The 21,487-nt window shown below is 51.8% G+C and overlaps 3 protein-coding genes across 8 annotated transcripts; 1 reads left to right on the top strand and 2 right to left on the bottom strand.

Annotated features, from left to right (window-relative positions):
• Positions 1–27: 27 nt before the first annotated feature.
• On the bottom strand, positions 28–8,461 carry CTDNEP1 (CTD nuclear envelope phosphatase 1). Of its 2 annotated transcripts, XM_032280548.1 has the most exons (9): positions 7,653–8,461; positions 4,349–4,415; positions 4,136–4,254; positions 3,869–3,940; positions 3,025–3,141; positions 2,787–2,898; positions 1,305–1,389; positions 625–681; positions 28–387 (listed from the first exon to the last, which is right to left on the bottom strand). In XM_032280548.1, coding segments are annotated over exons 1-9 (732 nt in total). In that variant the 5' UTR covers positions 7,755–8,461; the 3' UTR covers positions 28–386. The 2 variants fall into 2 exon arrangements, with proteins under 2 accessions (XP_032136439.1, XP_032136438.1); XM_032280547.1 differs by having other exon boundaries at positions 28–681.
• On the top strand, positions 8,456–15,834 carry ELP5 (elongator acetyltransferase complex subunit 5). Of its 3 annotated transcripts, XM_032280539.1 has the most exons (9): positions 8,456–8,546; positions 8,927–9,037; positions 9,184–9,244; positions 9,330–9,410; positions 11,019–11,242; positions 12,991–13,172; positions 14,505–14,600; positions 14,743–14,843; positions 15,481–15,834. In XM_032280539.1, the coding sequence occupies exons 2-9, from the start codon at positions 8,992–8,994 to the stop codon at positions 15,593–15,595; spliced, it is 906 nt and encodes a 301-aa protein (XP_032136430.1). In that variant the 5' UTR covers positions 8,456–8,546; positions 8,927–8,991; the 3' UTR covers positions 15,596–15,834. The 3 variants fall into 3 exon arrangements, with proteins under 3 accessions (XP_032136430.1, XP_032136431.1, XP_032136432.1); XM_032280540.1 differs by lacking the exon at positions 8,456–8,546 and having other exon boundaries at positions 8,685–9,037; positions 11,019–11,238; positions 12,990–13,172; XM_032280541.1 differs by lacking the exons at positions 8,456–8,546; positions 9,330–9,410 and having other exon boundaries at positions 8,685–9,037.
• Positions 15,835–16,057: 223 nt separating this feature from the next.
• On the bottom strand, positions 16,058–19,092 carry CLDN7 (claudin 7). 3 transcript variants are annotated; one of them, XM_032280552.1, is made up of 5 exons: positions 19,021–19,092; positions 17,757–18,272; positions 16,761–16,925; positions 16,580–16,664; positions 16,179–16,468 (listed from the first exon to the last, which is right to left on the bottom strand). In XM_032280552.1, the coding sequence occupies exons 2-5, from the start codon at positions 17,977–17,979 to the stop codon at positions 16,306–16,308; spliced, it is 636 nt and encodes a 211-aa protein (XP_032136443.1). In that variant the 5' UTR covers positions 17,980–18,272; positions 19,021–19,092; the 3' UTR covers positions 16,179–16,305. The 3 variants fall into 3 exon arrangements, with proteins under 3 accessions (XP_032136442.1, XP_032136443.1, XP_032136444.1); XM_032280553.1 differs by lacking the exon at positions 19,021–19,092 and adding an exon at positions 18,424–18,441; XM_032280551.1 differs by lacking the exon at positions 19,021–19,092 and having other exon boundaries at positions 16,058–16,468; positions 17,757–18,416.
• Positions 19,093–21,487: the final 2,395 nt, after the last annotated feature.

Below are 21,487 nucleotides of genomic sequence, written 5' to 3'. Positions count from 1 at the left end.
AACCCCAGAGAAGGACCTATGGGCTGCTTTGGTTTCAAAGTTATAATGCATGGTTTAAAAGAGAGGAAAGGAAAAAAAGAGACAAAGCTGGTTACAGGTCTGAGGGAGTCTGAGGAGAGAAAAATACGAGAGTAAAGGGGGGACAAATTGAGGGAAAAACCAGTGGCCCAAAATCCCGGTATCCCACCCACAGCCCAGCCCTTGGAGCAGGAGTGAAGAATTAGATCAGTTTTGTACAAGAGTTTAAAAAAAAATCAAATCACAACAAAGCTGACTTGGCTTCTCTTTGAGCCTCCTGGATCACCGTATGTCTGTCACTCTGGCCAGTCCTGCCTCTCCACCACAAACACTGTTTCAGCTCTCCTAGGCCTCCGCCTGCGTCCCAGTCTGGGGTTTCCACGGAGTGTGAACACGAAGTTAGAGTGAGGCTGCTTCAGAGCTCCCGGCCCATGTGTCCATCCAGACTCCAAGTGGAGTGTAGGGCTCCCAAGGGCAGTGAGGGGTGGGACGGGCAGACCCTGCCCAGGCAGTCCTCACATTGGACAGGGCATCAGACGGCATCCCAAGGGCTCGCCCTCCCTTACCCCCCCACCCCAACTCAGGTGGAGGGGGAGCAGCTGTCACCAGAGCCTGTGTTGGTGAAGGTTTCGGCTCAGCACTGAACGGACATCAGCGGTGAACCTGGGACGACAACGACAATAACTTGCATAGGTAGAGTTCCTTATATTGATACCCTCATAACACTAAAGTGCATCACTGGAGAGGTGGGGCATATATAATCACCATATTCACATGATTAGGTAGGTCCAATTTGCCCACAGCCTACTAAAGTGATGAGCTTTGAAGTAAGAAGACCTGGGTCCAAATGTTAAATTCTTTTTTTTTTTTTTTTTTTTGAGACGGAGTTTCGCTGTTGTTGCCCAGACTGGAGTGCAATGGCACGATCTCGGCTCACCGCAACCTCCACCTCCTGGGTTCAAGCAATTCTCCTGCCTCAGCCTCCTGAGTAGCTGGGACTACAGGCACGCACCATCATGCCCAGCTAATTTTTTGTATTTTTAGTAGAGACAAGGTTTCACCTTGTTGACCAGGGTGGTCTCGATCTCTCGACCTCGTGATCCACCCGCCTCGGCCTCCCAAAGTGCTGGGATTACAGGCGTGAGCCACCACACCCGGCCTCAAATGTTAAATTCTTAAGGGAAGAGAGCTAAGTAAAACAGGACAAATGTTTTTTATTCCCTCTTAGGATCTCCCACCTCCTCCTTTCCTCAGAAATCCAAGTGTCCAGAGCCCACTTCCCTTACCTGAGGGCATCCAGCATCGGGAGCAGGTTGAGAAGGGCTGTGTCGCTGGGGTCACTGAACCAGGATTTGATGGGGATGGCATTGTCTAGGGTAGGTAGTGAAAATGCAGATAAGAAGAAACAGAATTGAAGGGAGACTGGGTGTTTTCCTCTTACTGGAGGGAAGGAGGAATTATTACTTAAAAATATATACCTCCCACTACCGGAAGTCAACAACCTAAGTAAAACTTTCCTGATTTATGCTCCAAAATAAAATTAAGTTTTTTGATTTATTTTTTTAAGACTCAGTCTCACTCTTCTCCACTAGGATGGAGCGCAATGGCGCAATCACAGTTAACTGCAACCCCCACCTCCTGTGTTCAAGCAATTCTCCTACCTCAGTCTTCCAAGTAGCTGGGATTACAGGTGCCTGCCACCACACCTGGCTAATTTTTATATTTGTAGTAGAGATGGGATTTCACCATGTTGGCCAGCCTGGTTTGGAACTACTGACCTCAGGTGATCCGCCTGCCTCAGCCTCCCAAAGTGCTGATGAAAAGAAGCGCAAGCCACCATGCCCGGCCTAAAATGAAGTTTTAATCACCAGATCTCATATTTATTGATGCTTCTAGTCAAACTTACTGCCATTGTACCTCACTTGAAACACACACTTGGCCTGGCACAGTGGCTCACACCTATAATCCCAACACTTTGAGAGGCCAAGATGAGAGGATCACCTGAGCTCAGGAGTTGGAGTCCACCCTGGGCAACATAACGAGATCTCATCTCTACTAAAAATCAAAAAATTGGCCAGGCGTGGTGGCTCACACCTGTAATCCCAGCACTTTGGGAGGCCAAGGCGAGCAAATCACGAGGTCAGGAGTTTGAGACCAGCCTGACCAACATGGTGAAACCCTGCCTCTACTTAAAAACACAAAAAAATTAGCTGGGTGTGGTGGTGGGCACTTGTAATCCCAGCTACTCAAGAGGCTGAGGCAGGAGTATCGCTTGAACCCGGGAGGTGGAGGTTGCAGGGAGCCGAGATCGCACCACTGTACTCTAGCCTGGGCAACAGTGCAAGACTCCATTTCAAAAAAAAAAAAAAAAATCAAAAAATTAGCTGGGCATGGTGGTACACACCTATAGTCCCAACTACTGAGGAGGCTGAGGCAGAAGACTCACTTGAGCCTGGGAGAACAAGGCTGCAGTGCGTGAGCTATGATCATGACACTGCACTCCAGCCTGGGCAACAACAGAGTAAGACCCTATCTCAAAAAATAAATAAATTTTAAAAAAGAAAAAAATGATATGAGAAATCTGACTTATGAAATGGACATATATGATATCTCATTTGAAATAGGAAAATAACTTGCATTTGGACTTACAGCAAACTAGGGATAAACTAGGGAATCCTAGCTCTCAGAGACCAAGGCCCAGGTCTCCTGAAAAAATACCTTCTCAGAACCATGTTCTGGTCCTGCCAGACTCCCCCTCTTCCCCATACCTGGATGGCTCCTGTAAGCCCCTGGGGAGTTATCCAGGATCACAATGCTGGAGAGGTCACTGTGAACCACAGAGAGGTCCTTGATGTAGCTGCCCAACTCCAAAGTGCAGTGCTGGAAGACAGGGGATTATGTAATAGGCCTCCCCCACACCCTTTCGAGGATCATTTCCTCAAACCCAGATCCATCCCTGGTGGCCTCCCTCCCAAGCCACACTCTTAGACCGGGATTCTAGCTTACCTGTCTGTAGTATCGCCTCTTAAGGATGCTTCTGCTATTGTCCAGTTTATCTGCCACAGCAGAGCCATAGATCTCCATGCTTGCTGTAAACACCACCAGCTCGTACCACTGGCTCACCTGAAACAGATTGGGGAAGAGGACAATGCCATACAAGGTGATCATTCTTTTAGATATACAGTTATCTTTCAGAAAGGCAACAGCATAGTCCTTCAGGCATTCCATCGACATCAGATGTCTCTGAGGACATGAAATTCTGAACCCCCAGTCCAAACCTCCAAACTCAGTGTTAGGCATCCTACACTCTTAAGATTTGGAAAGGGCCGGGCGCGGTGGCTCAAGCCTGTAATCCCAGCACTTTGGGAGGCCGAGGCGGGTGGATCACGAGGTCAAGAGATCGAGACCATCCTGGTCAACATGGTGAAACCCCGTCTCTACTAAAAATACAAAAATTAGCTGGGCGTGGTGGCGCGTGCCTGTAGTCCCAGCTACTCGGGAGGCTGAGGCAGGAGAATTGCCTGAACCCAGGAGGTGGAGGTTGCGGTGAGCCGAGATCGCGCCATTGCACTCCAGCCTGGGTAACAAGAGCGAAACTCTGTCTCAAAAAAAAAAAAAAAAAAAGATTTGGAAATGTAATAACAAGAGAGAAAGAAGCCTGTGGAAGAGTTACATCAGCACAACAAATGAACCCCAAGTACTGAAAGCCACTCCCCTACATCCCACAGCCTCCCCTCTCAAAAACTGCTCTTAGCCATTTCTCTTCATCCTTTCCTCCAAATCCTCTGAATTTCCAGAGCCCTAAAACCATTCCTTCATCACAGAGCTCCCTTTAGCTCCCCAAACTCACCACTTCCAAGAAGAAATCCACATGAGGCCTCTTATGTACAAAAAACCGGACAGGATGTTTGTCTATTACCACCTATAGAGGAACAAGATGGGCTGGGGGAAATCCTGACGACCACAACCCAGGCCTGGAAAACACCTCACCCACCTGCTTCCCTCCTCCAGGCTGACACCGGTGCCAGGGGATGGAAACTCTGGGACTGGGAAAGGGAGTCCAGGTCTGGGCAGAGTAACAGATGTAACCATTTCATCACTCCCTACCGCCACACACCTTGAGGATGAAGTCAGGAGGCGTCCCAGGCCGGACTGTGGGCCTCAGGACCCCATCATGGTGGGAGTGAATAAGTGTCTCATCCAGATCTAGCACCAGGATCTTCCTCTTCACCTGGGCTGAACCACAATGAGAAGGAATAATATTGACCAACCTCTGGCCCAGAGCTGGCCCCTACTTCACCTTAAAGGAGGCTTACGACCACATACTTACCTAGCCGATTCCGGGACACAGGAGATAAGGGTAGGATATCATATCGAACAGTTTGGTACTGAATTACCTAGAAATAACACAAAAGAGAATTGGAACCCTTGACAAGGAAGTCTTCCCCAGTAACAGTAACAGGTAGCACAGATTGAACATTTACCACAGGTACTGGGTATGTGACTTAGGATTATTTCATCTAATCCTCAAAACAACCCTGATACTACTATTATCCCTGTTTTAAGGTAAAGAGACCAAGGCTACACAGATAGGGATTATCTTAAGTTGTTTGTCTCCCTGATTAAAATGGAAACTCTATGAGAACATGATTTTATCTAGATCATGGCTGTATTCCCAGTGCCTAGAACACTGTAGCAAAGGTGGTTAGTTAATATTAGTAGAATCAATGAAGTGATAGAACCAGGATTGTACCAATGCAGTCCAACCCAAGAACCTGCCCTCTTTTTTGTTTTTTTGTGTTTTTTTTTGAGACAGAGTCTCGCTCTGTTGCTCAGGCTGGAGTACACTGGTGTGATCTCGGCTCACTGCAACCTCCGCCTCCCAGGTTCAAATGATTCACCTCCTTCAGCCTCCTGAGCAACTGGTACTACAGGTGTCCACCACCATGCCCAGCTCATTTTTGTATTTTTAGTAGAGATAGGGTTTCACCATATTGGCCAGGCTGGTCTCAAACTTCTGACCTCATGATCCACCTGCCTCAGCCTCCCAAAGTGTTGGGATTACAGGCATGAGCCACCACACCCGGTCAAACCTGCCCTCCTAACTATGGTAGTATCCTGCTAAGCTGAACAAAGAAACATACGACCCGCCCCCTCCCCCCGCCCCCACAACACAACCTTCACCCCAAGAATTATTTGTAGCAACTACCATCATCTCACATTGGGAACTGAGAGCCTCAGATTCCCTAGTGCACAGGGAGTAGGAGTCAGGGTAGGAGATCCCTGGGTCTTTAATGGGAATATAGAATGAGGGAATCCAGAGGTTGTCAGGTCAGCTAAGTTCCCCTGGCTAGAAGCCACCACGCTTATTTTAACCAGCCACCTGTCCACTTCTGTCTCTCCTAGCCAAGTCACAAGTTCAGGGAACCTCAGCCCTCTGAACAGCCTCCTTATCCTGGTACCTCGGGTGAGGCAAAGAACACTGGATAGCCCCTGCCAGGCTGACTGGCAGGGTTTGGAGGCCAGAGTGAACTCAGGGCTGTAAGTGAGAGGTGAATAAGGGACAAGGACGTCACCACCTCAGCTTCTCCAAGCTTTCCCTAGGGACTCCTATATCCTAATACACAAATAACCCCATTTGAAGCCTGGCAATTCCCTCCTCCACACTTTTCCTCAAAGGCAGAAACCCTCCTCAGTGCATCCCTAGGCCCCAAGGCACACAAGAACCAGGCTCTCCCTTGTAAACCAAAGGGCTCCCCGCCAGTCAAGATCTGCCCTTCTTTTCTCCCTGGGCCATGATGAGGTCTGAAACAGCTCGGGTGTCCAGCCTTGCTATCTCGGGTTGCATATACTGGGCATGCAGGGAATGCTCCAAGCATCTGCCAGAAAGGGGGTGGGGAAAGAAACCAGATTGGATGGGAGGGGAGGACAAAAGGCTGTGGGGTCAGTGCTGCCCAAAAGAGAGGAATTCTGGAAATAACTAACCTGTGGATGAGCTGAAGCACCACTCCATGTGCCCAGAAAACTGATGTGTTAGAGCGAGAAGGTCACACAGAGAAGAAGCAGTCAACCCATAAAGAAAACCCCAGGAGGCCAGGCACAGTGGCTTAATCTAAGTACTTTGGGAGGCTGAGGCAGGTGGATCACTTGAGGTCAGGAGTTCTAGACCAGCGTGGCCAACATGGTGAAACCACATCTCTACTAAAAATATAAAAAATTAGCCAGGTGTGGTGGTGGCCACCTGTAATCCCAGCTACTCAGGAGGCTGAAGCAGGAGAATCGCCTGAACCCAAGAGGTGGAGGGTGCAGTAAGCCAAGATCACACCACTGCACTCCAGCCTGGGTGAAAGAGACACCATCTCAGAAAAGAAAAGAAAACCCCAGGAGCTAAGCCCACACAGATCTCAGCAGCTATGACCCTAAATTTTTCTTGGCACCTAGCTCTTCTCTCAGGGGAATAGCGCTGCTGCCTAGAGCCACAACCATCCTGAACTGTTCGAACCCTAAATCAGTAAGTGGAAGTAGACTGGTAAAGGAGAGAATGAACCCAAGGCCAGACCCATTCTCCCAAATCAGTTAAGTCAACCACCACCACCACTCAGGGCTTTCTGGAAATTTCCTGGACACCAGGTCACCCCAACCTAGTTTTTTTCTTTCAAACTGTACTGAGGAGTACAGACCAAAGTACAGACCCAGAACCTCTGACCCCGCTTACTAAGTTCTCCCCAGGCTCCTTCTGAGGATTCTCCCTGGTGGTGATGAGACCACAAGAACACATTCATTAGGTGCTGTTAGCTGAAGGAGCTCTGACCTTGGAGAAAATCTAAGGGGAAAGGACCCTAAAGGACCCAGAGATGTTTGGGTGCATCCAGACAGTATCCCTCAGAATGCTACGGTCTCCTGGAGAAGCAAACATGCCCTCAGATTCAAGCCCTACAACTGACCAACGCTGCCCTCTGACAGGGACACCCAGACTTTAATGGTGGGCACAGCACCCACCTTGAACTCCCTCCCACAATTAAAGAGGCCCATCATTAAAACATCTGCTTTCGTCCTCAAATCCAGATACCAATATTCACACTATGAAATACATTTTCACAGCCTTTTTGGAGTTCTCTTAATGGGAACCGCAGGAGTTTCTCCTTCACACCCAGGATTTTCCCAAGTTCCAGTCCCTGTTTGTAATATATACATTCACACCCACCTCCACCCTTGACACACAAGTCGGTCTCTGCCTTGTTATGGGACCAAACACACACCGAGGTTCCAAATAGAGTCTTTCACAAGGCCACATCAACAGACCTGGCTGCCATCAAACAGGTGTTCCGCGCCTCTCGGTTTCTTTAGCAACAACTCCCGCTTTCTTAAAGAGCGCCCCACCCACCACCTTAGCCCCCAAGAGTTGCCAAATCCTGTTCCATTTAGCCCCCATCAAAACCCCCAAGGTCTTGGTTCTATTACAAGGGTCTCCCTCCTCCCCAGCCCAAGCCCCGCTTAGGGTTCCTTAATTCTCTAGCGAGAAAAGCACCCGCCAGGACTCCCTTCCTAGGCCCAAACAGAGGCCCGACACACTGAAAACCTGTGAGCACCGCGGACAGAGGTCCCCAACACCGCCAGCGCCCACCCTGGCTCACCGTGCGGATCTGCCTCCGTAAAAGGTAAATGAAGAAGCTCCAGAGCTTGGCGGCGAAGGCCACGAACGTGCGCAGCCCCAGCAGACACTGCGTCCGCATCATCCCGATGACCCCGGCACCGCCGGCCCCGGGGCCCCCGCGGCCCAGCTCCGCCAGCCCCCCGGGGGCAGCCCCCCGCCGCCGGGAGGGGGAACGGGGGCCCCGAGTGGCAAGAGAGGCTGCAGAGAGGGGCACGGAGCGGGCGGCTCAGAAAGCCACCGCGGGCTAGGGGAAAGCCCAGCGGAACCAGGAGCTGGGGGGCAAGCGTGGGCAGCCCGCGGGGGCCCACATGGGCTGGGAGTGGCACCGACGGCTTCGGGGAGGTTGCCGGCCGAGACAGGTCGGGCTAGGATGGGGTCCTCCGAGACCAGAAGAGAAGGGAAAGGATAATTGGGGGAGGGGGCTGTGGGGGAGGGGGCCAAGGAAAAGGGAGGGAGGGAAAAGGGAGGGGGAGGGGAAGGGGGAAAAGCGGAGAGTGGCCCGCTGCGCAGGCGCGCTAGGGGGCTACCCGCAGGAACGGAGCGGGCGGGGGCAGCGGCGCGCTAAGGGCCGCGACGGAGAACGGGCCTGCAGAGCTGAGGAGCAGGGAAGGAGGGGGAGGGGGAGGGGGAGCCGAAGGGCGCGGAGCGCTGGGCCGGAGCGGCTTCCCCCTCCCCGAGTTCGGGGGTCCTTTAGCCGCTGGGGAGCGGGGCTGCAGCCTCTGCAGCTGGGTTTCCCACTCTGACAGGCGCCATTTTACCGCCCAAAGGACTCCCTCCTCCTGTCTTCCCCCTCCTCTTCCCCTTTGACACTACTTCCGGTGGTGACGTGTATTCGCTTCACCAGGGCTAAGTTCCCCCTGCGCGGTCTATGGGGGTAGGTATAAGGAAGGCCAGGAGCAAGCCGAACGAGACTGCAGTATGGCGCACGCGCGGAAGGTGTCCACGGGGCGGGGCCTGAGGCAAAGCAGGTCCCGCCTCAAACTGCGTGGGCGGGGCGGAGTAACATCACGTGGCCCTGCGGTTAGGACCCTCGCGGGGGGCTTGTGGCTCCCCCTCCTCCCACTGACAACTGCCCTAACTGCTCTTCCTGCCCCGGTCACACTGAAAATGTAGACGGGCTCGTTGTACCTACGACTGTGCGCCACGGCTCGGGGAGGGGCGTCCCCCTGGAAATATTGAACATAATCGCTTCTCCAGACTATGTTAGGTCTTAATGGTGGGAGGACTCCTGGGTGCCCCGCCCTTTCACCCCAGGGTTGGGGCAGTGGGTTATGACGCTATCAGAGGGCGCCAGAGCAGGGACCTGACGCGAGTTGGAGATGTTGGACTCGCTGTTGGCTCTGGGCGGCCTGGTGCTGCTTCGGGGTGAGAGCCAGAGGCACTGGGTGGTTCTGGGCCTGGCTGAGGGACGGAAGTGGGGAGGAAGGGCCATGGGTCACAGGCTAAGTGTGGAGATCGCGACGGGCTCTCCATCTGTCGCTCTCACGCTTTATCCGTCCCTCGCTCTGCAGATTCCGTGGAGTGGGAGGGGCGCAGTCTGTTGAAGGCGCTTGTCAAGAAATCTGCACTATGGTGAGTATCCCATGGTGTCTCCCCGGCCTACCCTGGAAAGGGAGCTTGTGCCCACTCTGACAGTCCCCCCTCATCTCTACCTTAGTGGGGAGCAAGTGCATATCTTGGGCTGTGAAGTAAGCGAGGAAGAGTTTCGTGAAGGTTTTGACTCCGATATCAATAATCGGTAAGTACAAGTTGGAATAGATTTGAGACCTCTGTTGCTAAGGAAATTTGTTTACAACAAGCGCAGAACCTCCTATATAGTGGCAGTTTCTTAAATATTCATTTAAGAAACGGATATGGGTCTTTAAGGACACAAGAATTAGTAAGAGGAGTGATGAGTATTTGGGTAATCCAAAGCAAAGATCATAGAAATTGAGAGAGAAATAGCCTGGAGACTGGGAGAACTTGTGGGAAGGCTATTGTAGTAATTTCTTAATCCGGGTTGGCTCATTAAGGTCCATGTGTACTGAGCACCAACTGTAAACTACGTGCTATGCAAGATAGTGGAGACAGCAGTGAATAAGACGCACCTCCCTAATGAATTTTAGGGAATAATGGTAGGAAGTAATAGAGGCCTGGCTTAAGGAATAGGTAGTAGGGATGGAAAGTTTAGAACAAATGTAGAGGACTTTAGTGGATAGAATATCCAGGATTTATTGACTAATGTGGGGGAGAAGAAAGTACAGAGATAAGGAAATACCTAAACCCAGCCCCGTGCCTGATCAGTAGACATTAAGAACCATTAGTAGGGTGCTTTTTACTTCCTAGTTGGGGCAACTCAGTGGATAATAATAGTAGTTTACATCTATTGTTGAGCTCCTAATTTTGTATCAGCCATTGTTGTGATAGAGGTGGTGGTGTAGGTTACGTTGGCATTCCACAAGAAAACCAGAAAATAGAAAAGACGGATCTGGGGAAAAAGTTCTGTTACCACAAAGCTTTCACAGGATTTCTAGCCTATGCCAGTCTCCCTTTCCTGAGCTGTTATTATTTTTTTTTTTTGTAGTTGGTATTCCATGACTTAATTCTTGACTTTCTTTAAGCTGTTCTACAGGCAGGAACCAAGTCTCATGTCCTCTGCTTTCTCTTTATTTATCCATAGTGATAAATTAAGGCCGGGCACAGTGGCTCATGCCTGTAATCCCAGCATTTTGGGAGGAAAGGCGGGTGGATCACCTGAGGTCAGGAGTTCGAGACCAGCCTGACCAATGTGGAGAAACTCCATCTCTACTAAATATGCAAAAATTAGCTGGGTGTGATGGCTCGTGCCTGTAATCCCATCTACTTTGAGGGGCTGAGGCAGGGGAATCGCTTGAACCTGGAAGGTAGAGGCTGCTGTGAGCCAAGATTGCTCCATTGCACTCCAGCCTGGGCAACAAGAGAGAAACTCCATCTCAAAAAAAAAAAAAAAAAAATTAGGTGCCCCTTCAGGAAATACTTGATAATGGTGATAATTGGCATTTATCAAGCATATAGTATGTGTCAAGCACTGTGCTGAATGCTTTGAGTTTGGCATCTCCATTTTACCAATGAAGTAACTGAGTCTTATAAAGTAACTTATCAGTTAGCTGACTTTAGCCAAGTAGCAAAGTCAAGCTTGGAGCTCAGGCTGTCAGACACCAAAATCTGTGCTCTCAATCACTATATTATTTCAGTAATTACCTTTCATTAGTATTAAGGATGTTCATGAAAATTGAGAAAACAGAGCCATGAAGATCAGAGGATGAAATTTCTGATCCTCCGAGGGGGAAGGGACAATATTATGCTGTCTCCTGTTTTCCCTTTGCAGGCTGGTTTACCATGACTTCTTCAGAGATCCTCTCAACTGGTCAAAAACTGGGGAAGCCCTTCCTGGGGGACCACTGGGAGCCTTGAGAGCCATGTGCAATAGGACAGATCTTGGTCCTGTCACCATCGCTCTCGATTCACTCAGCTGGCTGCTGCTTCATCTTCCCTGCACCACACTCTGCCAGACCCTGCATACAGTGAGCCATCAGGACTCCTGTCCTCCTGGTGAGACCCCTCCTTCGTTGTTTCCCCTCGTACATTTCCTTCTGCCAAGGAGTGTGCCCCTTTTCCTTTCTACCCTAGAAGAAACATCCGGATTTTTCAGTCAGACCACTTTTCGTCTTTTTGACCTTTTGTCTGTTTTTTTACTTCTCTGTAATGCCATCTACCATTTGCTTTTTTCCTCCAAGTTCTTTTTTTTACTTATTTGTTTCCTTCACTCATTTATTTATTTAACAAATAGTAAATGCATACAATGTGTCAGGTACAATTCTAGATAATGGCAAAATAAAGACTAACTATTGCTGGATCCTTGTCTTCCAGGAGCTCAAAGTCCCATGAAAGATGGAGATAAGTAAACAAGATGGTTTGATAAAGGCCACAATGATATAGGACATGCACAGGGTACCTTAAAGAAGGGTATTTTTGAAGAGCAATAGGTCAGCCAGGCAAATTTTGCAGGGCAGGGCACTGGGACTAGCTCTCAAGGGCACTGTGGGTACTTGAATGGACTTAGGAGTCGGATGCCCAGATTTGTATTAACTTGCTTGATTTCTCATTGCTTCACTTTTTTGGGGGAAGATACAGGGGAAGTATTAGGATGAATCACTATATTGCTGTTTGCCTTTTTTTTTTTGGGGGGGGGGGCACCGTGCAGGTGAGGAGCCTGGGAGCTGCCTAAGGCAGCGGCGCCTGTGCTTTCACCCTAAATTGCCATTTCTTAGGTCACAAATTGTCAAATATTGGCTGGGCACAGTGACTCATGCCTGTAATCCTAGCACTTGGGGAGGTCAAGGCAGATAGATCACCTGAGGTGAGGAGTTGGAGACCAGTCTGCCCAACATGGTGAAACCCTATCCTACTAAAAATACTAAAAAATAGCCGGGGGTGGTGGCGCACACCTGTAATCCTAGCTACTCAGGAGGCTGAGGCAGGAGAATCACTTGAACCTGGGAGGCGGAGGTTGCAGTGAGCCAAGATAGTGCCACTGCACTGCAATGAGATGAAAGACTTCATATCAAAAAAAAAAAATATCAAATATCATCAATTTTATATGGTTTGACCTAAAAATGCACTGTGGGTACTCAAATGGACTTAGGAGGCAGACGCCCAGCTTTGTATTAAGTTGCTTGATCTCTCATTGCTTCACCTGGTAAGGATCCAAACATTGTGTTAAAGCGTTTAGCATAGTGCCTGACACACTCTAAATGCTCCCAAAAGGGGAGGGAAAAAGTTGAAGGCACTGACTGAGATCTTGGGAAGTTCCAGAAACTATAAGTATTTCCATGTGTAAGAGATGAGGCTGGAAAGTTAGTGGACACCACCTGCTGAAAGTGTTCATTCCATCCTGAAGGCTGAGGAGCTGCTAAAGGATTGGAGTTAGAGTGGTGTCTTGATCAGGTTTACATTGGGATAATAGAGTATATTAAGGTGTGGGCTGGCCGGGCGTGGTGGCTCACGCCTGTAATCCAAGCACTTTGGAGGCCAAGGTGGGCAGATCACCTGAGGTCGGGAATTCAAGACCAGCCTGACCAACATGGTGAAACCCCGTCTTAAAAAAAATTAAAAAAAAAAAAAAAAAAAGGTATGGGCTGGAGAAGGCTCAGAGCACCACAGTGAGATTGGCCAAGGGAAGTCAGGATTTTGGCAGCACTGTGATGGAATGTGGACCTCTCTCCTTTTCTCTCCACAGTTTATCCCAGGCCACCAGTCTGAATGTTCCCTACTATCCTGTGTTTCTTGTCCTTCTCTAGGTGACGGCTCCCCAGTGGGGAAGGTGCATGTGCTGGGCTTGCTACACGAAGAGCTTCATGGACCAGGCCCCATGGGAGCTCTCAGCAGCCTTGCTCAGACTGAGGTGACCCTGGGCGGTATAATGGGCCAGGCTTCGGCCCGCATCTTGTGTCGGCGGCCCCGACAGCGCCCAACTGATCAGGTCAGAAGAACCAACAGGAAAGGACTGGAAATCGGGGGCAGAGAAAGGGGTGGCATGATGGGAAGAACAATGAAAAAGCTGATGCTTCGAGGAGACTTTAAAAACATGTTGCCCAGGGTAGTCTCAAACTCCTGGGCTCAAGTTATCCTCCCACCTCAGCCTCCCAAAGTGTTAGGAATATAGGCATGAGCCACTGCGCCCAGCCCTCAAGGAGACATTTTGTCAAAAATGCTGATTGGGTATTTCTCTGTGTTTTCTATCACTTACCTGATTTAATTTTCACAGCTATGGCATAAGGTAGACTGTTTTGTTATCACCATTTTCAGGCTGGAAAGCCAGATCAGGCAGGGGTTTTTTGGTTTTTTTTTTTTTTTGAGACAGAGTCTGGCTCTGTGGCCCAGGCTGGAGTGCAATGGCACAGTCTCAGCTCACTGCAACCCCGGGTCTCCCAGGTTCCAGTGATTCGTTAAGTCTGACCCCATTCCCAGCCTCAACAAAGGGGTATAAGAAGACTGTTTTGCTGGGCGCCGTGACTCATGCCTGCAATCCCAGCACTTTGAGGGGCGGAGGCAGGCAGATCACCTGAGGTCAGGAGTTCAAGACCAACCTTGCCAACGTGACAAAATCCCATCTCTACTAAAAATACAAAAATAGGCCGGTCGTAGTGGTGGGTGCCTGTAGTCCCAGCTATTTGGGAGGCTGAGGTGGGAGAATCACTTGAACCTGGAAGGCGGAAGTTGAGATTAGCCAAGATCATGCCACTGCACTCCAGCTTGTGCGACAGAGTGAGACTCCATCTCAAAAAGAGTCTGTGGGGCTGCTCTGCCTAAGGAGTAGCCATTCTTTTATTCCTTTACTTCTTAATAAACTTGCTTTCACTTTTGAAAATAAAATAGAGGCTGGGCACGGTGGCTCACACCTGTAATCCCAGCACTTTGGGAAGCCGAGATGAGTAGATCACCTGAGGTCAGGAGTTTGAGACCAGCTGGCCGACATAGCGAAACCCCATTTCTACTAAAAATACAAAAGTTAGCTGGGTGTGGTAGCACATGCCTATAATCCCAGCTACCCAGGAGGCTGAGGGAGGAGAATCATTGGAACCTGGGAGACCGGAGGTTGCAGTGAGCCGAGATGGTGCCACTGCACTCCAGCCTGGGCCATAGAGCTAGACCCCGTCTCGAAAAAAAAAAAAAAAAATGTAAAGAAAAAGTTGAGGGCATGGGCTGAAAGCAGTCAGTTAAATAGGTGATTGGGGGCTGAGGATGTAAAGTCCTAGATCCTCTCTAGTTTCTTCGGTAAGATGAAAAAAATTCCTTTCTTTCTTCTCTCCAGACTCAGTGGTTCTCCATCCTTCCAGACTTCAGCCTGGATCTCCAAGAGGGGCCCTCCATAGAGTCCCAGCCCCACTCAGATCCTCATATACCCCCGGTATCTAAGAATGCCAGGGCCAGAACAAGGAAATGTAATTTAGGGTCTGGTAAAAGGGGAGAGAATAAAAGCTGCAGAGGTTGGGGGTGGGGTCAGGGATTCTGGGGATGGGGTAGAGTGGCAGCATCCTTTGCACCTACAGGTGGATCCCACAGCTCATTTGACCTTTAACCTTCACCTGTCCAAGAAAGAGAGAGAAGCCAGAGATAACCTGACCCTGCCCTTCCAGTTCAGCTCTGAAAAGTAAGGTTGGGACCTGGGTACGTGGATCCATATATAGAGCCCAGCATCTGGGCTGCGGAGAGGTGGGGCGACAGCAGGTTATTGATTAGCCTCAGACTTTATAGGGGCCGAAGTCCAGAGACAAGTCCAAGTTCTTTATCCACCATATATACCCCGTACAATGGCAGAGGGCCTTTATGTCTCTTACCTCTCCCTTAGGTCCCAGCTCCACTTGTCCCCAGAGCAACCTGGGCCTGGGCTGAGTCAGACCAGACCCTTGGGAAGTGGCCCTATCCCTAGGCAGCAGTGCTAGGAGGACAGAAAGCTATATGGGCGTGGCAAAGGTTGGTTAACAAGGGCTTAGTACATGCCTGCTGTTCTGTGCCCAGTATGTGGGTGGATGAAGCAAGACTACAAGATTCTTGCCCTCAAGCTGCTAGGAACTTACTAGGAGAGCAGAAGCAGTACTAGTATATCTATCCCAGTATCGAGTGGTGTTTCAGCTGTAACCTGGACGTCAGAGAAAGGGACTTGGACCAAGAAAATGACACAGAGGCCTAAGAGGGGTTGGCTGAGTGAGAGTCACAGTCACCTGGAAGAAAGTATTCAGACCGGACCTGTTAGCCACCCTTACCAGCACCAAATCTTCCCTTCTCAGACAGGAGGCTCTACTGCGGCCTAGGCCAAGCCAGGCTACCAGCCACATCTTCTATGAGCCAGATGCTTATGATGACCTGGACCAAGAAGACCCAGATGATGACCTAGATATCTGACTGGCCAAATTTTATTAGACTGTAATTGGAAGGGGCACGGGAAGACTTTGGGCCCAGAACCATCTCTGTTGTTTGTGCTGGCCTTATCCCTGCCCCACCTTGGTTCCCCTTGTCTATGGAGCCCCACCCCATGAGCCAGAAAGCAGTGTCTCATTAGGACTGAAGGTAGGATGAAGACATAGGGTAGCATGAGAGAGTAGAACACCCCCATGCCTAATAAAATTTTTTTTATTAAAAAAGAAACACGGCAGCTATTTAAATAAGACGGGGGTGGGAATGGATGTCGAGATACAAGCACCTGCCTCTTTTAGTCAATTGTCAGTGGAGTCAGTGGGGGCCAGGAATGGCCATGCAAGCCACTGGGGCACTCTCTGCATTTTCTGAACTGGAGTGTACTTAAGGTTCCAAGCTCCCTGCAAGGATCCAGACGGGGAAAGCAGAGGCCCTGAAGGAAAAAAAGCCTACTTCCCAAAACGAATTTTTTATTACTGTACAAAAAGCACACTGCCCCTTTTTGTCTCTCCTACCAATCCCCCCCACCCCCAGAGGACTATACATGACGTGCCGAAGTGACCAGGAGGCCTTTGTCCTGCACCCTGCCCACAGGCTGACCCTAGCCCCAGGCCCTTTAGGGCATCCAGACACACCCATAGCCTGTCAGGCTGGGGCTAGGAGGTCACAGGTCACAGGTCATAGGAGGAGATTCCGGGTCACACGTACTCCTTGGCAGAGTTGGGCTTAGGGTAAGAGCGGGGTGCACGGTACCCAGTCTTGCTCTCATTCCCAGGACAGGAACAGGAGAGCAGTGCACCTCCCAAGATGACCAGGGCAGACCCTGCCCAGCCAATAAAGATGGCAGGGCCAAACTCATACCTGTGAAGAGAAGGGAGCGGGGTGGGGGGTTAGAAACCCTGGCCTGCCTCTGCCCTCCCTGTCCCAGGACCCCAGACCTGTCCCCTTAGGAGGGAGGGCTCCCAGACTTACTTAATGTTGGTAGGGATCAAAGGGTTATAAAAGTCTGTGACAATCTGATGGCCATACCAGGAGCAAGCTACCAAGGCAGCAAGACCTGGAGAGAGAATGAGGGTTTCGGTATGGTGAGGCCCTAAACCAGCACCTTGCCCGGCCTTTCGCCTTCCAGAAGGGAGAGAATCCTGGGGCTCACCTGCCACGATGAAAATTATGCCTCCACCCATGGCTATACGGGCCTTCTTCACTTTGTCGTCTCCCCCACAGCGCGTGCACTTCATGCCCATCGTGGCCACAAACATGGCCAGGAAGCCCAGCACCAGGGAGACCACCATTAGGGCTCGAGTGGCCTGCATGGCCGCTGCGGGTGAGGGGAAGGGGCGCTGTCATTGCTGGAAATGCATGTGGCCCTCAGGCAGCTCCAGCCTTCGTGCCGCTGGCCGCGCCCACTAACCCCTGGACCTCAACTGGCTGGCGCCCGCCTCTGCCGCCGGCCTGGGGCCCCAGGTGTCCAAGGCCCAGACTCAGCGAGCAGGTCCCCGCCCCTCCCGACAGCTCGGCCTTCCTGCTCCCGCCCCGCCCTCTCGGCTCCAGGATCCGCCCGGGGCACCAGGGTTTCGGTGAAACTGCCCTGGATAGGGGGAAGGGTGAATGGGGGCAACGAGGAGAAGCGGAGACAGTGGCCCGAGCCCCGCGCAGCGCACACGCCGGCCGGCGTCCTAGCTCTGAGCCTGTTATCGAGGCCACCGGGTTTGTGGCTTCGGCTAATCGGCCGATAAGATTAGAGGCCGCAGGCGGCGGCCCACTCCGAACAGCCGCACCGCACTTTGGCCCTCGGCGCGCCCCGCGCCCGTGGCCCGTTTTTGAGTAAAGGGCGGGAGATGACGGAGGCAGTAGACTGCCCAAGGATCGGGGAGGGGACGGCCCCCGCCTAAGTACCAGTGTTCCGCGCCGGGTAGGAGGCTGGGTTGGGGGCGGAGGAGGACCGCGGGCAGCCGAGGTGCGCGCCCACGTGCAGCCAGAACCCCGGCCCGCTCCCGCCCAGCCCCGCCGCCCCCACCCGACCACTTCCTCGCCCCGCAGCTCCCCGGCAACCCAAGGCGCCCAGCCGTGGGGCCTCGGCCCTGCCACGAGCGCCACCCCCGCCACCTGGGTCCGGGGCGCGTCCGCCCCGTCGGTCCCGCAGCCTTACCAGACAAGGCGAGCACCGAGTCGTACATTTTGCAGCTCATCATCCCAGTGCTCTGCGTGACGCAGTCCATCCACAGCCCCTTGTACATGGCCTGGGCCGTGATGATGTTGTCGCCCGCATACGAGCTCATCTGCCACTGCGGGATGGCGGTGCAGGCCACCAGACCCACCCAGCCCAACAGAGCCATAGAGAAGCCCAGCAGCTGCAGGCCCGAGTTGGCCATTTCCGCCCTCAGAAAACACTGGGGGCGCCAGGCAGGAGACCCTACAGTAAAACAGAAGACGCTTGGGGGGCAGCCACACAAAAGAAAACTTGAGGTGGAGTTTTCAAGTCACCCAAAAAGACAAAAAGAGTTTGGGCCAGGTGAATGTAAATCTTGTCACCGAAGACACACAAATCAACCCTTCCAGTGACGCGATGGCCTCGCGGCAGAGGGAACAGGCTACGCCGGGAGGTGGTTCCAGACAAAAGCGGTCCCCGAAGTCCAGGCGGTTCCCTCCGGCGCTCTCAGCGACCCTAGCCAAACAAAAGGTGGAGGGGCCGTCTGGGCGCGGTGCTGGGCTCCGGCAAGTCCCAAAGTTTCCTGAGCTGTCCGCCGAGGCTGCGCTGCGCGGCAGAGGCGGCTCGGAGGTGAGCCGGCAGGTGCAGGCGGACAGGTGGGGCGTACCTGAGTATATGTAGGGCGTCGGGGGCGCGGCAGGGGGAGGCGAGATCGGAGGGGTGGCCAAGGGTGACCTGACGTCACCGAAGGGATACTCACCTGAACCGGAAGTCGCGGCCCCCACCCCTCCTTGCCCAGGTGAGGAGGAAGAAACCTGAGCACCAGGGTCACGCCCCCTCACTTGCCAGGTTTTGGCCGCAGCTAGGGAGGAGGTGGTGGCTCCGAATCCCAAGAGTCAGAGTCAGCCCCTCAGGACTGGATTTCCCTCGAGCACCGGGATGCCCCTTCCTTTCTTCCCAACAGGTGCGTCTGGAACGCTGCGGGGTGCCCCGCGTCCGGGTTTTGTCCAAAGTACTCTCTGCTCGGCCCTACTTTCGCCTCCACCCGCTGCTCTCCTTTTCTGTCTCCCTGGTCGATCCCACCTGCGGGGGCCCTGTCTCGATCCCTGAGAGTCCCTCCCTTCAGCACCGCCTTCATTGTCCCGGTTCTCTGACTCTGCCCCCCTACAGAGACCCGGCTTTTGAGCGTGGCTCCCCAGCAGCCCCCATTCCAACCCGACATGACTCCCAGCCTGAACCCTCTGTACTCGACCTCCCCACCTACCACTATCCCCTCCGGCGTCAAGGCTCCTAACAGGAGGAAGAAACCACTGGGACCGTAGCGGCGGAGGGTGGGGAGCAGGGTGAGGTCTAGGTCAGAGTCTTGGCCACACCCATCGTTCCCCTCCCTTGGAGTCTTTTCAGACCTACCCTCCACCTTTCCCACCCCTCCCCCAGCCACTCGTCCGTTTCTCTTTCCCTACTGGGCCCGGGCGCGGACTGCCCATTGCGGTGCACTCTTTCACGCCCTCACTGTTCTGTCCTCTCTAACGTGGCTCTTTAAGCTGGTCATCCGTGGGCCCTCACCCTGCAGTCCTGCTCTCTCTCCCCAAAGCACTGCTCCCTCCTTCCTCCTGGCACCCCTTTCATGCTCTGCTCCTTCCCCTGTCATCTTTGGTCATCTCCTCTTCCTGCCTTTCCTGTATTGGGTCTTCCTATTTCAGTCCTTGTCCTTTTTGTTGTTCGTTGGAGAGGGGGGTCCCAGTGTGTCACCCCGGCTGGAGTGCAGGGATGCGATCTCGGCTCACTGCAGCCTCCGCCTCGCGGCTCAAGCGATCACGCCGCCTCAGCCTCCGCAGGAGCTGGGACCACAGGTGCGCACCACCACGCCCGGCTAACGTTTTCGGACTTTTGGTAAGAAGGGGTTTCACCATGGTGCTCAGGCTGGTCGCCAGCTCCTGAGCTCAAGCAATCCGCCGCTCCCTCCTCCTAAAGTGCAGGATTCCAGGCGTCAGCCACCGCGCCCAGCCCACTCCTTGTCTTTTCGTTTGCCTTTTCGCCTTGTCTCCAGTCTCCTTGGAGTCCAGCATCAGAAATTAATCTTTCTTTCCTCTTCTTAGGTGCACACTGCACTTTTTCCACCCACTCTGCCCAATTTCCTCCCAATCATCCTACCCTCCAACCTCCTCACACTTATCAGACTCACATTCCCTGCTTATTCTGGCTCTCTCACGGTTCATTTTCCACTCTCCATTTTTTACCTCGACTCTCTCACATTTTTTAATCTTGGTTCTGCCGTCTCAAACATTTCTCTGTCTTTCCTTCGTTTAATTGCTAAACATATTAAAGGGCTCCTTATGCTACACTAACTGACCTGCTTTTGTATAAAGTAAGACTTTCATGAACTCTTTTTTTTTTGTTTTTGAGACAGTTTCACTCTTGTCACCCATGCTGGAGTGCGATGGCACGATCATGGCTCACCGCAACCTCCACCTCCTAGGTTTAAGGGATTCTCCTGCTGCAGCCTCCCGAGTAGCTGGGATTACAGGCACCCACCACCACGCCCAGCTAATTTTGGTATTTTTAGTAGAGATGGGGTTTCACCATGTTGGCCAGGCTGGTTTTGAACTCCTGACTTCAGGTGATCCACCCGACTCGGCCTCCCAAAGTGCTGGGATTACAGGTTTGAGCCACCACACCTAGCCTTTTAAAAATTATTTTAAGAGACTAGTCAGGCACAGTAGTGAGAAGGGGGTGAAGGTAGAACAAGAAGTTCCTGCCTGGGCACGGTGGCTCACGCCTGTAATCCCAGCACTTTGGGAGTCTGAGGCAGGGGTGGATCACCTGAGGTTCAAGACCAGCCTGACCAACAAGGAGAAACCCCTGTCTCTACTAAAAATACAAAATTAGCTGGGCGTGTTGGCATATGCCTGTAATCCCAGCTACTCGGGAGACTGAGGCAGGAGAATCGCTTGAACCCGAGAGGCAGAGGCTGCAGTGAGCTGAGATCACACCACTGCACTCCAGCCTGGGCAACAAGAGCGAAACTCTGTCTCAAAAAAAAAAAGATCAAATTACTGATCAAATCTCAGCTGGTCGGAAGGTAGTGAATTATTTCAATTCACTACCTTCCGACCAGCTGAGATTTTCTTGAAAATTTTCCTTTGAGCTCTAAAGGAAAATGTTTGTCATCACTTAACTATATCCAGCTTCTCTCCAAACTCACTGCTGCCACCCCACACCAGGCCATGTCTGGACACAGCAACTGCTTCCAAACCAGTGTCCCTACTTTCACACTGGCTCTCTAAACTCTATTCTCTGGAGTGACCTCTTAATCCACTCAGAGTTTTGTCATTTTCTGTTTAAAATCTTTCGGTAACACTCGTGTTCTTGCCAGTAAGTGCCACACCATGGCTGACCTGACTGCCTCAGCCACATTGGCCTTCCCTCTGTTCCTACTCACTGGAGTTCCTTTGCACAGTCTGTCCTCTGCTTCTGGAAGCTCTTCTCCATTCACTCCCACCCGCCTTCCTCTATCCAGCTAACCAACTCATCCTTTAACTGTTCTCAAATATCACTTCTTTTAGAAAGTCTGGCCTGACCACCCAACCCCAGACTAAGTCTCTCATGGCTACCAGTACTTTTCTTTCAAAGCTCTTATCGAAGTTTGAAAATACTGTATTTACTTTATGTGCTTATGTATTCAACGTCAATATCCGCTGTACTGTATATTCCAAGAGGATAGAGATGTG

The sequence above is a fragment of the Sapajus apella genome, unplaced genomic scaffold, assembly GCF_009761245.1.
Source record: "Sapajus apella isolate SASKATOON/1434 unplaced genomic scaffold, GSC_monkey_1.0 scaffold12, whole genome shotgun sequence".
Lineage (NCBI taxonomy): Eukaryota > Metazoa > Chordata > Mammalia > Primates > Cebidae > Sapajus > Sapajus apella.
The sequence above is the reverse complement of the archived record's forward strand: the minus strand, read 5'-3'. Positions and strand labels throughout refer to the sequence as shown.